This window comes from Leptonotus elevatus, chromosome 15, assembly GCF_054856555.1.
Source record: "Leptonotus elevatus isolate MCC_2025b chromosome 15, RoL_Lele_1.0, whole genome shotgun sequence".
NCBI lineage: Eukaryota > Metazoa > Chordata > Actinopteri > Syngnathiformes > Syngnathidae > Leptonotus > Leptonotus elevatus.
Genome location: NC_141253.1, coordinates 19313963 through 19331462, shown reverse-complemented (window position 1 = coordinate 19331462; position 17500 = coordinate 19313963). Strand labels below are relative to the sequence as shown.

Below are 17500 nucleotides of genomic sequence, written 5' to 3'. Positions count from 1 at the left end.
TCTCTGACTGCAGCAACGTTGAGTGGTGTTCTTGATGATTTCAATGATTGTCTGTTAATGTCTTTACCATTGAGCTTATGCACAGTCCCATGGGTTCTGAACTTGTTGACCCATCTGTAGATCATCGAGTGGACAGGAAATTCACGACATCCGAACCGTTCTTTGAATTGCAATTGAGCTGCGTGGATAGACTTCAGCCGAAAATATGCCTTAACTATAAATTTATTTTCCTCAGTAGTCCATGGCATCTCAAAGGTCAAATTTGGTAGACTCTAAGAACATTAATTCTTCTTGGTAAATCTGAAAAATAAAAATAATGTATTAATTATTTCTAAAGTTATTTAAGTTTAGGTGTTTTTTTTGTGTCACCCTGTAAATCCTTCCACATGTCTGTCAGTAGGCCACTACTTCATTTATTAATCTTATTTCACTTCAAGTGACCTAGTGGTAGAGTGTCCCGCCCTGAGACTGGGAGGTTGTGGGTTCAATCACTGACCAGGTAGGTCATACCAAAATCTATAAAAATGGAACCCATTGCCGCCCTACTTGACACTCAGCATTAAGGGTTGGAATTGGGGGGTTAGATCACCAAATGGCCCTGCTGCTGCTCACCGCTCCCTCAGGGGATGGGTCAAATGCGGAGAACGAATTTCTGCAGTGGGTTTGTCAATCAGTGGTACTTTAACTTAACTTAAGTAATGATTGTAAGTAATCAAAGTAAATTTCAATTCCAACTTGTATACCTGTATATACACAGAATGGTCTAACTCCATCACTCTGGAAGAGGCATGGGCTGCATTAGAGTCTGACGGTACATACCTGGAAGCAATGTTCCCTCTAATTTTCCACGTCTCTGAGCATTCACACAAACTCCCTGAGCATTCCTTGGACCATGGTGAGCAACATCCACAGACTTCTATGGACTCACAATGTCGCTTACTCGCCATGGCGAAAAGTCAATTCACTGGCGGCCAACTTACATTGCCATTTGCTAAGTGCGCCTATAAATTCATTTCTGTGCAGCATTTTCACGTAATTTTTTGTCTCCTCCGTGAAAATGCCAGTGTGAGGAATACGGTTGTATGTACTAAAAAGTCTTGAAAAAGCGCTACATAAACATTTAATCGGTAAAAATTCGATAAAAAGAGGTACATCTGCAAGAGCTACTCAAAGATTCATTATGTTGACAGAACCACCAACAATGAAATGAAAGCAAAGCCCACAGGACACAATTAGCTGTAAAATGTAAATCTAACCTCTGTAAGTCACAGCACAGACAATACACCTAATGGTCAACGCAAACAGTGACGTTTGTTCATTGAGAGGCTCTCATTACTCCATGCAGGGATCCTGGCGTAAAACATGCACTGATAGGTGTTTTCAGCGAAAATAATAACAGAGGTTGTCAGTACGATGGCCGCTCTCTGACCTCGGCGCAAGGGGCCAATTGTTAGTCCATTCATACAGTATATAAGTTCATGCACACAGCGGCCAAAGGAGTATCACATCTGTTCAAAGCCTGAGATTAAAACAGGTATGTTACAAAAAACAAACAAACCACTAAGGACTATTTATCAATTTAGAACATATCAATGAATAGAGATTTGTGACACAAATCAGCCCTAGTTTGTTACTTTTGCACACAGGTCATCTTAAGGCTTAAGCATAATTAAAGGGTCCATAGTAGAGCTGGGATATATGGCCCAAAATTCATATCACGATATCAATTGCAACCCTTCACAGTAACGACATATATTACGATGTAAAATTATGGGTAAAAACAACCTTTATTAAAAATAATTTGATAAGTGAATCATTTCTGAATAGGTTAATTATGTACTCCATTAGAGAAGTTAAATTGACCAAATAAATATCGATAAAACGAGCATAATTAGGATAACATTATTGTGCAAATCTCAAGTCAAAATTAAATGTTAGCACTCGGTAGTGCAAAGATTGCAAACAAAAATAATACTGCTGATATTTAAATAAAGTCAGTACAACTGGCTTTCAGTTTAGTATTCTAAAAACTGTCAAATTACTTGTCCATATCATGCAATTTTGTTTTAGCTTTTAACCATGTTAAAATGATAATTCCTCATCAAAAATCACCCCTAAAGTGTTTTCCTTCAATCACCCATCTCTGAGCATTCTAGATCATTCCTGCTCTGTAAGCAACAGCTTCAAAAACCAACCCAAGAAAATGAGTTGTGGATTAGAAAAGTGAGGAGTACCGCCTCTGCACACTTTATGAGAGCTGTGCATATTTATGCAGCCATTCTTGCAGTATAGTGGTAAAATTTATGTTTATCAGTCAACATCATGTCCAAGTGAATAGTCGCAAGGGGGCACACGCCAGTGTCTTCCTGTGCCGGTACCGGATAAATACAGACGGTTGTGTCAGGAAGGGCTTCCGACCTTAAAACTTTGGCCAAATCAAACATGTGAATCAAATATATAACTTCCATACCGGATCGGTCGAGGCAGGAGAGGAAGGTGTGAGAAGAGAAGAGAAACACCAAGAGTCTGGGACAGAGTAGAGACTTTGAATGTTGGAACTATGACAGGAAAAGGTAGAGAGCTGGTTGACATGATGCAGAGGAGGAAGGTGGAAATAATGTGTGTTCAGGAGACCAGGTGGAAAGGGACCAAAGCTAGAAGTTTAGGAGCAGGGTTCAAGTTGTTCAATCATGGTATAGATAAGAAGAGAAATGGAGTAGGAGTTATCGTGAAGGAGGAGTTTGTTAGGAACGTCCTGGAGGTAAAAAAAAGTGTCAGAGTGATGAGCCTGAAGCTAGGAATCAAAGGTGTGATGATCAATGTTGTTAGTGGGTATGCGCCACAGGTAAGATGTGAGCTTTTGGTTGGACCTTGATGAAAAGATGCAGAGCATCCCTAGAAGTAAGAGAGTTGTCATTGACGCAGATTTCAATGAACATGTTGGTGCAGGAAACAGAGGTCATGAGCAAGTTTGGTATCCAGGAGAGGAACACAGAAGGACAGATGGTGGTTGACTTTGCAAAAAGAATCGAAATGGCTGTTGTGAATACTTTCTTCCAAAAGAGGCAGGAACATAGGGTGACCTACAAGAGTGGAGGTAGGAGTACACAGGTAGACTACATCTTGTGTAGACGGTGTAATCTGAAGGAGGTCAGCGACTGCAACGTGGTGGTAGGTGATAGTTTAGCCAGACAGCATAGGATGTGTGTAGGATGACTGGCGGTAAGGAAGAAAAAGGCAGAGCAGAGGACGAAAATGGTGGAAGCAGAGGATGAAATGGTGGAAGCTGAAAAAGGAAGAGTGTTACAGCAAACGTGATCAGGGACACAGGTAGGAGAGTCCTTGCTGTGTCATCTGAAAGGAAAGGAGATACTTGACTTGGTGGTGGTTAGCTAAGAAGAAGTGGGACACAGAGGACTGAAGAAAGTAGACAGGAGTAAAAGTAGAAGTAGCAAAGGCCAAACAAGGGGCTTAGATGACTTGTATGGTAGGTTGGACACTAAGGAGGGACAGACTGATCTATACAGGTTGGCAAGGCAAAGAGACAGAGATGGGAAGGACGTGCAGCAGGTTAGGGTAATAAAGAGTAGGGATGGAAGTTTGTTGACAGATGCCAATAGTGTGATGGGAAGATGGAAAGAGTACTTTGATGAGTTAATGAATGAGGAAAATGAGAGAGAACGAAGAGTAGAAGACGTGACTGTTGTGGACAAGGAAGTAGCAAAGATTAGTAAGGATGAAGTGAGAAGGGCATTGAAGAAATTGAAGAGTGGAAAGGCACTTGGTCTTGATGATATTCCTGTGGAGGTATGGAAGTGTCTAGGAGAGGTAGCAGTAGAATTTCTGGCTGGGTTGTTCAACAGGATCTTAGATAGCGAGAAGATGCCTGAGGAATGGAGGAGAAGTGTGCTGGTGCCCATTTTTAACTCTTTGACTGCCATAAACGTTAAATAACGTTTAGTAAAAACCTACGGAGGGGCGCCAAAGACGTTAAAAGACGTTCACTATGGTTTTTTGGTTTTTTGAAACGGGTGGAGGAAAGCCTTGGGCAGCTGTGCTGAAAGTATCAAGCAGATCTAGTTAGTATAATGACTCGTTTTGGCCCCTAGATGGCAGCGATGACTCTCTTTGGACAAGATTGGGTGGGCGTCAGTAGAACACGTGAGGCGGAGCTAGAGTGTTGAGGGGACAATGGCTGATGAAGCAACAATGGCGAACGGTTGCAAGCAGCTCACGCTTGAGCATTTTTTTCAAAGACGGAAAGCATCGATCAATACTAAAAAGCGCATTGATGTCGACGATGATGATGACTCCGAGCTTGACGGCGAAGTTGGAAGCGTTGACGCGGTCGTTATGATCACGCAGTAAAGCCTCACCGGCTAGCGATGCTAACGCCGGAAAACGCGGAGCACAACCGACCGAGCACTTCTGCACAAGCGGACATTCAATCGGACCAATGCACATTGATGATGATGATGGTGACTCCTGAGGTTGACGCCGAAGTTGGAAGCGTTGACGCGCGACGATGATCACGTCATAAAGCCTTACCGGCTAGCGATGCTAACGCCGGAAAACGCGGAGCACAACCGAGCACTTCTATACAATCGGACGATGGAGAGTACCCCGAGCCCAATGCATATTCATCGGAGGAGCGGGTACAGTCTGATTTCTCCGTATTTTGGTCCAAAACAAGCGCATTTGGTGGAAACTAACCATTTTCTATTGTTGATAACTGAAGAACGGAATAAGGTAGAAACAAACTTTTTTTTCTGATGAAAGATGAGAGTTCAATCTTTCATTTGGTAGTATGCGTGTTTCCATAGTCCAAACACAAAATTTCTGTGGACCTTGAAAGATCAGTCAAAATGCTTAAATCGGCTGGCACTCCAGCATCCCTTTTCTGAAAACGTCTGGCAGTCAAAGAGTTAATGTTAATATAATTGTACTAAAACTATACTATATACTATCAGTGAAAAGCAGTAGAATAACTAAAAAAAAAACTAAAAAATTATAATAAAAAAACGGTTCCTCTGTTCTATACCAATTTTGACAAAATAAAGAATTGCTTACCAATTCCAGCCTGGCCCACAATCCAGGACATACGAATGAAGAGCATCACACCCCATATGTTCAACATACAGCGGACCTGCAAAAAAACAGGGTTACATAATGCTTCATTCCAAACAGCAAATGTTAATTTTTGGGAATAAAATTGGAAGACACACACACACAAAAACAGTGGTGCATTGGCTATCAAAGTAATAACAAAGGAGTACACAGAACACATAACTGGGCAATCCAACATCACAAAGTTGACATTCATCTTATCAACTGTTAAGCAGCAATATAATGGAATTGAATACTGTATGTGCATTTAAGTTGTTGATCTGTAATAAATTTTTAATTTAATAATTTAATTTAATTATAATCAACATCACATTACCACAGCAGAACAAATATTCATCTTTTCAACATTACAATAATATTACTTATTTTCAACTCATTCACTCCCAGCCATTTTCACAGAAGCAATTCTCTTCACTCCCGGCTGTTTTACTTAAAACATTTAATTATTACAAACATCTATTGGTTAGATGGCATGAGTGATATGAGTGATGAGCCTGCTTTTTCTTCAAAAACACAATAAATATGGTTCCACGTTTTAAAATGGAGATCACTTAATACTTCAAGACCCAACTGGCCATATAAATAGGGTTTTACAACAGTACCTAACGTATTCATAGTTCCACATGTACCACTGGATGAAATAGATAAGCGTGCAGTCTGCATTGCCCAAATGCACCGAGTGGGTCACAACACGTTTCAGTGAATGGGACAAAGAGAGGAATCCGGCTGAAAGAGGACACTGTCCTTAAAAAAGAAAAAAAAAAAAAAGCAAATAGCGCTAGTTAGGTTAGATGGCTGTTAACGTGGCTAGGATATCATTAGGATATTATTATTATTTGTTTATACGAAAAGGATTTAACTTGGCGTGCATCACAGACGGGCTTCCGTCTTCTGTGCATGGCTGATGCACGGTGTTCTGACCCCATCTATTTGGGGAAATATTAGGGGTGTTAGAAAAAATCGATTCGGCAATATATCACGATATTACAGCGCGCAATTCGCGAATTGATTCGATATGCGGCCGAATCGATTTTTAAACATCAATTTTTTTATGGGAATATTCAACAAAACGTCTTACTTAGGGTTAGTCTACACATTAAGCATGGTAGAATGTAATATTAATGGAACATTAAGCCTTAATATTTTATTTCAGTGCTGTTCAAACATGAAACAGACTGCAACCTGTTTGTTAAATGCAGTGGCTCAGTTATACGCCTGAATTTTCAGATAAATAAATACATTTTCATACAAATCTTACAGTGTACATGTACAAGTGTACTGATTAGTATTTTCAAAATGTGAGTAAAAATAAATAAATAATCGCAATAATCAATTTATAGATTCGTATCGGGATTCATTGGTATCGAATCGAATAATGACCTATGAATCGTGATGTGAATCGAATCGCCAGGTACTAGGCAATTCATACCCCTAGGAGATATGTATAATAATGTAAGGCAACACACCAGAACTCCTTTAATCCAGCCAAACTTGACAACTCCTTTAGATTCAGCGGCTTCCTTTGCTGCAGCTTCCTCAGCTGGGGTCAGCTCATCACCATTGGCAAACCCATCTTCAAAAGGTTCCTGACAAAGACAAAACAAACAAACAAAAAGAGTGAGAGATATGGAGGGAGAATTGTTGAGGGACTAATAAAGTTGGACAGCTAATACAACTGCAATTTATGGCATCATGATGAAAATTTGAAAACCTGCAGATGAAATCCTCAACACATCTTTTTCTTTTACAGTCTCAACATTCTATAAGTCACACATTTTTTATATAGTTTGAAATTTGGTCCGGCGACTTCACTCAGGTGTGACTTGTATACATTACATTAAACTTAAGAGCTTAGCTTGGACTGGCACACAAAAATCGCCGTTCTCCGACTGTATCAACTTTCTTTTGGTGGTTGGCATATCCAACCGCCAAAAGAAAGTAGAAGAATAAGTGGAAGCAGAAGAAGTAGTGGCAGTACACTGCATACCAAATTATTATGCAAATAATGGATTTCTCTGATTTTTCTAAATAGTCTGTGCAAATGATACAACATAATTTTCAGGTCATCCACTGTTGGAGAATAATTAGAATGTGTCCAAACAAACCTCTTAATGATAACTGTATTTTTTTTCCAAGAATAGTTTTTTTTTTTTTTTTTAATGCACTGTTCCAAATTATGCACAACAGTGTTTCGGGACATTTCATAGACCACTAAGGCAAGGCAAGGCAATTTTATTTCTATAGCACGTTTCATACACAAGGCAACTCATTGTGCTTCACACAAGCAAAGACACAACACTAACAAGCATAAAAAATACACAACAGTTAATGACATCAAGAAGCAAAACAGAGAAAACTAAAGTAGCTTACAAAATTACTAAAATAACATACTTTGACAATGTTAAAACTAGGGGTGCCAAAATGAGTGCCTTAATATAGTTAATTTAAAGTTCCATTAACGCCACTAATTTCTTAAACGCTCAATTAACGACTGCCCCTTATTTGGAACGCACTGTACTGCACAATGTTTAAGGAGCAGTTAGAGTGGAGGAGACATTTGGACTGTGTAGCACCACCATTGGTTCCCTGCTTTGAAAGAATGCACTTGCCTGTTAGCGATTAGCACCGAGCAAGGTTGCTACAGCTCTCAGACCCTATGGGCATAGATAAACAACGTTCCCCCCCCCACACTTTTATGTTAACAAGAGTATGCAAATTAGAAAAAAAAATATTGTACATTTTATTATACATTTAGAACAGATATAAAACGTGCGATTAATCCTGAGTTAGTCACTGAAGTCATGCGATTAATTACAATTAATTTTTTTTTAATGGGGTTAACTTTCACTAAGAACGTTGGGGCCTTTCCCCGCTGGGCCTGGGGTTCGGGGGTGCCGGCCGTCCTCCGGTGCCCCCATCTCCCCTTCTGCCCCCGGTGTTCCGTCCCTCCACGCGGCGGGGGTGGGGTGGGCCCTCTCCGCTTCGCTGTCCGGCCCCTCTTCGGCGCCGGTGCCTGGGTGCGGGGGTCCCCGGGGGCTGAGGGTCGGGGGCGTCTGGGGGCTTGGGGGCGGCTGGGGCTGGGTTGGGGTGGATGGCGGGGGTTGATTGGGGGCTGGGGCTGTGGACCGGTGGGGTGCCTGGCGGGCCTGCAGTGCCCCGTCCTGCTGTGTTGGGTTGGGGGCGCGGGCCGTGTTGGGGTGGGGGGCGCTCCTGCTCCTGGGTTTGCTCTCCAGCCGGTGGCCCTGGCGGGGCCCGGGGGTCATCCTTTGGCGCTGCCGCGGCCTGGGGGGCCCTGAGGTGTTGCGCTTGCTCTGTCCTGGCAGGGGTCGACGGCTCCCCTCTTTGGTGGAGATTTTCATGCATGCCAGATCCACCACACCAGCATCTATCGAAACTCAGACACAATCTGCTTCCTCCTCAGGTCATTGAATCGGTGGAGGCTGGTGTCTGTGGATCTCACTCTACTTCGTTTGTCCTTCCTTCCTTTCCTCAGTCTCTCCTTTGGTCTCTTGAGGTCTCCCTGATTTTTTGGGATTGTTGGAATTTAGATGTTTCTGGGGTTGGTGAAGAATTCTGGTTGGTGGCCCGGTGGGTGGTGTCTGGCCGGTGCTGGATTTCACTTTCCTTTGTTTTCTTTGGTCCCCTCGGGTCTCCTGACGGCGGTGTTCGGTTTTTGGTGAGCTAACGAATACACACACACTCGCACGCACGCACCCACATTAAAAAAATAAAATTAAAAAAAGAGCAATGATGATGACATTACCGAATGAACAATACTGAGCTCTTTTAGGAAAATTAATAAAATTAATAAAAAAAAAAAAAAATTATCGACTGACACCACTAGTTAACTCTTTGACTGCCAGACGTTTTCAGAAAAGGGATGCCGTCAGTGCCAGCCGATTTAAGCATTTTGACTGATCTTTCAAGGTCCACAGAAAATGTTCTGTTTGGACTATGGAAACACACATACTACCAAATGAAATATTGGACTTTCATCTTTCATCAGAAAAAAAAGGTTTGTTTCTACCTTATTCCGTTCTTTAGTAATCAACAATAGAAAATGGTTAGTTTCACCCGATTTCGCTTGTTTTGGACTCAAATACGGAGAAATCAAGCTTTTAGTGAAACGATATTATTTCATGCATTCTAGTGAATTTTACACTTCTTTTTGTCCATGAATGATGCCACAAACACCTAAATAGTGCTTTACTTCTATAAAACACTACCACCAAGAATGAAAAAGTGTTTTTTGATAGCAAAATACGTTTATTTACATTCAACAGTGTAACAATTTGACAACAATTTGGCAAACTATTTACAAATGTGTGCAACTGTGGTGCTATGTACAAATAAGTGGATGTTTCAACGACAGTTTTTCTTTTTGTTTTTTCTCCCCTGCGTGCAAGGAGACACAACAGCATTTGCACAACAGATTGCCTCTTCGCGTGCAAAAGCTCCACTTTCTTGCAGGCCGTTTTTTTCCGGGGAATAGCAAGTATATACTGCAGTGTGTGTTGCCATCAAGCCTAATATCAGGATCATGCTACGGTTACGTTACGGTGGTGTTACGTCTGGCTTCCTCATGTACTTCAGTTGCTACACCGGGTTGTAAGAGATGTTCTGATCCATTTTATCCACTCCATTCATGGTGGCATCGTAGTCCAGAAACAGTGTCTTCTCCGTGATCAGACTGTACCTGCTCCTCCGATGAATATGCATTGGACTCGGGGTACTCTTCATTGTCCGACAAAATGTCCGCATGTGGAGCTCCGGCGTTAGCAGAGCTAGCCGGTGATGCTTTATGACGTGAGAATAAAGGCCGCGTCCAACTGTGGCGTCCAACTGTGGCGTCAACCTCGGGATTCACCATCATCATCATCATCATCATCATCAATGCATTGGTCGATGCTTTTCGACAACTCTCGAATGTCCGATTGTGTAGAAGTACCCGGTCGGTTATTGTGCGCGTTTTCCGGCGTTAGCAGCGCTAGCCGCGCTTAGCCGGTGAGGCTTACTGCGTGATCATAACGGTCGCGTCAAGGCTTCCAACTTTGGCGTCAAGCTCGGAGTCATCATCATCGTCGACATCAATGCGCTTTTTAGTATTGATCGATGCTTTCCGTCTTTGAAAAAAATGCTCAAGCGTGAGCTGCTTGCAACCGGTTGCCATTGTGGCTTCATCAGCCATTGTCTCCTCAACACTCTAGCTCCGCCTCACGTCTTTTACTGACGCCCACGGTGGGCGGCCCATCCAACCTTGTGCAAGGAGAGTCATCGCTGCCATCTAGAGGCCAAAACGAGTCATTATACTAACTTGATCTGCTTGATACTTTCAGCACAGCTGCCCAAGGCTTTCCTACACCCGTTTCCCAAAAAAAACAAAAAAAACATAGTGGACGTCTTTTAACGTCCTCGGCGCCCTTCCCTAGGTTTATGCTAAACGTCTTATAACGTTTATGGCGGTCAAAGAGTTAAAACAAATTACCGTAATTTCACGACTATAAGGCGTTTTCTACGGTGCGCCTAATATTGAGGTGCGCCTTGTGTGTGGACCAAGGTCCAAAACCTGACTGACTGTGAGAGGACTTTCTGCGCTTATATACAAGAAAGGCGGACCTGACTGAGGACAGACATGAGAGCACGGAAGAGTCAACTTTGTGACGAGTTCTCCAGCCCCTCCTCTCCCTCTCCCCCTGCAACACCTGTACAGGATGCTGTGTGTGACTTTGCAGTCCGTTCCCGAAGCCAATTAGCTGGTGCGAACAAATGTATTTATTTATTTTTAAACGTTGGTGAATATGTGATTTTAAGTGCGCTGCACGTTGTCCCGCCGCACGCATCTGTGCCTGCCCGTGCGAACTGGATTGACTATTAAGTGCAATCGCATCGCCAGAAAATCCTCAACCCTTGTTTGGTGTTTAAAGGTACCATTAGCCAACATGTCTGCGGTGGGCACATTTCAATTTATATTGTGCTTGGTTAAAATGCCAGTGCTAAATAAACATTTTATAATAATATTATAATTTTAATTAATTATAATAAATGCAAAGATAGTAAAAATTGGCATAATTTTTTTTCGGCGTTTCGGTTTTTGGCCAAGCATTTTCCATTTAAGGTTTTCGGTTTCGGCCAACATTTTCATTTCGGTGCATCCCTAGAAAATACGGCAAAGAAAACTTTTAAAACATTTAAGAGTAAAAAAATAATAATATTCTAAAATAATTTATTTAAAAAAAACATGATTTAAAAATATTTAGAAGACCCTAATCAAAGGTACAGTATAGGAAAAAAAGCTCCGTTTTTAACCTGGATTTAAAATCATTTAAATTCAGGGCTGACTTTTGGCAAGGGGTGTACCATATCATACTTTCTATGATACTACCGGTATATTTTTTTTTGGGGGGGGATTATTATTATTTTTTTAAATATCACGAAATTGACACTGTAGTGATGTGATGATGTAATCCATAACATCATATGCCATCATGTCCATTTAGACATACACACATTTGCTACTGCATAACTACAATGTCAGAGAGCATGAGCAGCCAATTCTGTTCAATCTTCAGCCTTAAAAGAGGATTTAGTGCCTAAAGTGGGAGCTACCTTTGTCGTGTGGAGGTTGTTTGGTAAGAGGTCAAGTATGATGCAAAATACAATCCTTTGCAAATTATACAGGAAAACGGTTACCGTTAAGTTAAGTTAAGAGGAAACACAAACTAGAGCTTTAACACACTGCCGAATATAAATAGGCTTAAGACACATGATAGTACAGTATAGCACTGCGGGTTGCAGTCCCCTCTAGTGCTGCAGCTATCGAATACTTTGGTATTCAATTTTTGGATACAAATAATATTTTCGCGTGGTGAAAGAACAATTATGAGTAAAGAAGACATTAATATATTTCCACTTACTAATGATCGACCAACTTTAATTTCTAGATAATCAAAAAAAAAAAATATTTTTTCTTTTTTAACTTAAATTTAAATTGTGCTTAACAGCACATTATTTCCCTCTCTCTAGAAAGTTAGGGAGATTTTAGGGAGATGTCTCAGAATGGATTTTGGAATGACCTTCCGTTAAATTTTAGGCAACCTCCCTCTCTACCCACTCTTAAAACACATCTTTGTTCTTTGGTGTTTGACTCGGCATGAGACTCATCATTGTTTCAATGTTTTATGGTGCCTGCTGTATTTTGTTATTATTTATTTATTTTATTTACTTACCTACTTGTGTTATTTTATTGACTTATTCATTTACCCACTTAAGAACATTTATTTGGTGTTATTTTTGTTTTACCCGTTTTTATTCCATGACTGATTTTTACTCCATGTACAGCACTTTGTATTAAATAAAATATCGAGTTGAGTAGTTCTTGGTCTGTGAGACAAAGTGACATTAGAACCACAGTTGTCATTTTGCCGACCGTCAACTGCACAATTGAGGGAACACTGTTTATTAAACTGATGTCTAGGAACGGCAACTGTGTCCGGCTGTCAGCATCAAAGTGTGCAAATGATCCCGTCGATTAGACTGCCTTTGAGAAGTAGTCCGATCGCTACAGCTGCTTGTACCGCTAGCACGCTAACACTGTTTTTTTTTTGTGAATGGAAGGAAACATTGACTTACATTAGCTGTGCAGCATCAACCAGCAATAGATTCACTATGTGTAGCAGTCTCTACAAAACACACAATTATCTCTATGATTCCCATAAATCACTCATTTCGGTTTCTAAATGGGGTATTTCAGAGAAAGGTGCATGATTTTCATGCCTGTCAATGTTAACCAACGCGGCAGCTGCCAGCCAAGTTAGCTAAAAAGTAAACTCCTGTCTCCTCCCAAACGTCATGAAGATTAATTTAACACTTCCCATGACACCGACAAAATAATATTTTCTACATATTCCAGGTGTCAGGACGGCTTTATTGTGACGAGGTGCAACAACAATACTGACATTTTTGTCCGTCAAAGAGACGAAACGCTTGTTTGTGTCTTCTCAATTTTTCCAAATGATAGAAATCCATCTGGGCGACAGAAAACTTTAATCCCTGACCTTGTGCAAGTAATTACTCCACCCCTCCCCCTCCCAAGAAAATGTGGAGTGTTCGCCCTGAACACAAGCTGATAGGCGCAGTCACAGTTAAAAAGTCAGGGCTCTTTGTACTCATCTGGGCATTGGTGGAGCATGCATGATGTAGAAAACCCTTTTAACATTAACATTTTAAACTCCACAATGCAGCTTTAATGTTTGTTTTCCCTATGCCTTACATTGAAAGTAAAGCACCGGTTAAACTATAAATCTTATTAAATGAAGTTCATTTGGTTTGTGAAATTAACATTAAATTAAAGGCTCTCTTTTTACCATTTAACATATCTGAGTATTATATCGAAGTTTAATGTTGGATAGAACCTGTGGGATGAATAAATAAATAAATCCCTGCACAAAAATCACTACGTCTTTGTATTTCAGGCCCAGAAAGAAAAAAAACCCCACATGTAATATATTTGTGGCAATAAGCCCCCTGTTTATGTCAGTAAAGCTGGAACCATTTCCTCCTGAGCTGCACACCATGTGATGGAAAAACAGACGCCACTACAGCCATTCAGCTTTGCTGAGAAGAGGATTGTGTTTGGTTGTGTAAGAGTAGGGAAGCTCTGAAACCAAACACTCCAAAACAATTTGGGAAGCTTTCTCCAGTTAAAGGTTTTCTTGTATTTTGTGTTGACAGAAATAGGGCACTGTGTAATTCAATAATTATGTGTACAAAAGAAGCGACTAAATGTACTGTGTGAAATTGGACGGATTAAATATAACTGGAGAGAGCCGCAAAACATCAGCAGACGAATCTGTAATTTTTCTTATTGAAATGTACTGATGGTAAGCACCTAGTCATTACAGTAGAGGTGCCCAGTTCGGTCCTAGAGAACCCTATCCAGCCTGTTTTCCATGTCTCCCTCCTCCAACACAGCTGAATCCAATGACCAGCAAGATTTGCAGAAGCCTGATAACAATCCTGATCATTAATCAGGTGTGTTGGTGGAGAGGACATGGAGAACAGGCTGGATAGGGGCTCTCGAGGACCGGACTTGGGCACCCTTCCTTGTATTACAAGATTCTTAAGCCCAGAGCGACAAAGCGAAATGATCAGATATCCATAATATCATCTCCACATTGTAAGGCTGAAACCTCCTTCCCCCTCTGTTCATTGTTCTTTTATAGAACTGAAACTCTTCGAAAGGCCTGCTGACCGAACAAAATGACATGGACCGGTACTGACAATGAGATTTTTGTTTTGGTGCAGTCCTGAATTACAAAGTGACTTTGTCAAGGGTGCAAGAAGTGATGAAACACTGCTTCAAACGAGAGAATGTCATGAAAAATGTGAATTTACCTGAAGGATTGAATGCTTTCATAACACAGCTCAGTTTTGAATTTGTAAGATTGACAAGTCACAACCTTCTTCTATTCACTTAATATTTTAACTGGAGTTTTCAAGGGATACTTGACTCATTGACTCATTTTCAGCAGCAAAAAGTTAATATTTTGCCCAGAATGAATTTGATGCAATTATTTTTCATGTACAATTAATACCTTAAGAAACTCTTTTTTTTTTGTTTTACTTGCTGTTGAATGAAGATGACATCCCCTGTGCTGAGGAAGTAGGTAACGACCAATCATGGCTCAGTTTGCTGACCAAACCCAGAAAACAGGTGAGCCATGATTGGTTGTTACCTACTTCCTCAGCACAGGTAATGTCATCTTCAATCGACAGCAAGTGGAAAAATTTGTTTTTAAAAGTATTAATTGTATATGAAAAGTAATGAAGTTATGAAATTCATTATGGACAAAATACAAACTTTTTACTGCTGAAAATGGCTAAATGAGTTATGTATCCCTTTAAGTTGTATTCGTTTTAATTTCTTCGACTGAGTGTAGTGTCATATTGGAGCAATTCTCTATTGTTCCATTTAAAACCCTCTGGACTGTAACTATCATGTGCAACGTTTACAAAATATGGTCCTAGAAGAATCCTGCCGGTAAATAAGTAAAACATGCACAGACTTCATGTAACCATCAAGTGGATACACATGTAGAGGCTTGCAAATAAGAATGTCAGACAGTTTTCCACGACGAACACAGGAAGTTGAGCTGTCTAAAATAAGCAGACTGCTGCCATTACATCAAATTGACCCTGAAATATACAATACATAGCAGTTAGCAGGGATGTCCGACACCACTTTTTTTCAGACAGATAACCAGTTTGAGTACTCAATTAGAGTAGTCACTAGTCACCGATACCAAGTACCAATACCAGTAGCATTTTTTATATATAAAAGTTCCCAGAAAACAATGACAGATAATTTTAAAGAACTTTTACGAGCCCGCACATATTTGTCAATTACTAATAAGCGAAGTGCGCATGTGTGAAAATCAAGTTAAAAACAAAAAAGGCTTCCAAAGAAAGCAGTCATTGTAATTTTGAATGGCAGAGATTAGAGTGCTGAAAGTAAATGCTTAAACTGTACATCTTAAAGCTTGCAGTCATTGTTGAAAAGGCCAGCCTTAAGTGACAAAACAACCGGCGCACTTTGTGCCATGTTCAACTGGAGTTTATTAGCAAAAAAAAACACCATTGCAAAGCTCCAACTAGACGGAAGAGTATGTTTGTAAACCTACATTCCTTCTTTACAATTTCCCGACAGAAAAGAAAGAACCAGATGGACACAAAACATGGGCTTAAGTTGTAAATTTCTTGAACACTTGATTTATTTTGTCAATATTTTGAAATCGCGGGAACAGATGAGGCTAAACAGCACGGTAGGTAAGATAGCTAGCTAGAGCTTAGCAGACATGTTAAGTGAATTTGTGCTATTTGTGTTTGTTGGCAGTGTTGGGAGTAACGCATTGTAAAATTAGCTATTTACAGAAACATTGCGTTTGTCAGAAACTAAGTAATGCAAGTTATCCAACATATAACATGAAACTCCGGTATACTTGAAGACATCTCATGACATTATGTGCTGTCAGCACTAAATATCCCTCAATGCACCAGCTGGGACAAACCACCACGCTACATGCTTCACCTGCGTCACACAGGACACACAGCATCCGGATCATTTAGAACCTGCTTCTAGCCCCTTGACGCCTCCGTTTAGAAAGATCCTACCTGTCTCTTCCTCATGTCCCGGTGTCGCTACTCGGTCCCGACTAAGGTGAACACATTCAGCCAAACATTATTAAGCACTTCCCAGCAGAGGGCAGTAAGTATTATAAGTACCGAATATTAGGGCTGATTTAGATTTTGGCTTCTCTCAATCTGTATAACGTAATAATCGAAGATAAATGATTAAGTTCCCTATGTTGTGAAAGTACCCTGAATGCACCAGGTTGCTTATAGCAAGCCCGGAGTGAATCACTGTGGTTCTGCCGCCCCCAAGCGTTTTTTAAGCTGTTTAATGACACCTCAGTTGGAGTTAACAGTAAAACTAAACACACGACAAGAAAAATTATAAAAATTATTTGTTTTTAAAACATCGCTAGCCTAGTGCTAATGCTAATCCCATTCAAATGCCAACAGGAAATTAGCATCAACTTCGGAAGTGATGTTCCGTCAAATAACGAATATTCACACACAAATGCTGTGGAAACACATATCCACAGGTAAGATAACACTACTCAAAGGTACAAATTATTTCCAATCTGTGAAAAAGGAATTATTGTAAAAGAACTAAATTGCAACTTTCTTCTGTTCTCATTGTAAGTGTGTACACAATGGATACATGGCACCACACTGCCCCTAAAAGGCCAAATTGCACAGGAACACCTAGTATTTCTACTAGGTGTTCCTATGAATTTTCTTTTGCTCAAAATTCAAGAATACAAATATCCAAGGACTTTTTATTTATTTCTCTCTCTCTCTCTCTCTCTCTCTCTCTCTCTCTCTCTCTCTCTCTCTCTCTCTCTCTCTCTCTCTCTCTCTCTCTCTCTCTCTCTCTCTCTCTCTCTCTCTCTCTCTCTCTCTCTCTCTCTCTCTCTCTCTCTCTCTCTCTCTCTCTCTCTCCTCTCTCTCTCTCTCTCTCTCTCTCTCTCTCTCTCTCTATATATATATATGTAACTTCTTTTTTTTAACTCGCTACTTCGTGGAAATTCACCTGTCGCGGAAGGGTGTGGAGCGTAACACCCGCGAAAAGTGAGGGAACACTGTACACTCGTGGCCGGAAGTTAACACTACTTACGCTGAGTAGTAAAAGCTATTTGGAATAAAATAGATGTTAAAATTAAATAACAAACAGACTGTAGCATGTTATTTTATTTGACGTAAATAAAATGGTTCTCTGAATTTTTACCAGTCAATAAATAAATAAACAAAG

The 17500-nt window shown here is 40.5% G+C and overlaps 1 protein-coding gene and 1 pseudogene across 2 annotated transcripts in view; one reads left to right on the top strand and one right to left on the bottom strand.

The window, feature by feature from the left end:
* The window catches only part of slc12a2 (solute carrier family 12 member 2), a 116508-nt gene that overhangs the window by 73775 nt on the left and 25233 nt on the right, over positions 1 to 17500 (bottom strand). For both annotated transcript variants that reach the window (XM_086096003.1, XM_086096002.1), the window contains exons 2-3: positions 6594 to 6713; positions 5071 to 5146 (exon numbers count right to left, since the gene is read on the bottom strand). In XM_086096003.1, coding sequence (XP_085952129.1) covers positions 5071 to 5146; positions 6594 to 6713 — 196 coding nt within the window. The remainder of the gene's footprint in view (positions 1 to 5070; positions 5147 to 6593; positions 6714 to 17500) is intronic.
* Positions 2835 to 3954, top strand: LOC147162341 (uncharacterized; annotated as a pseudogene).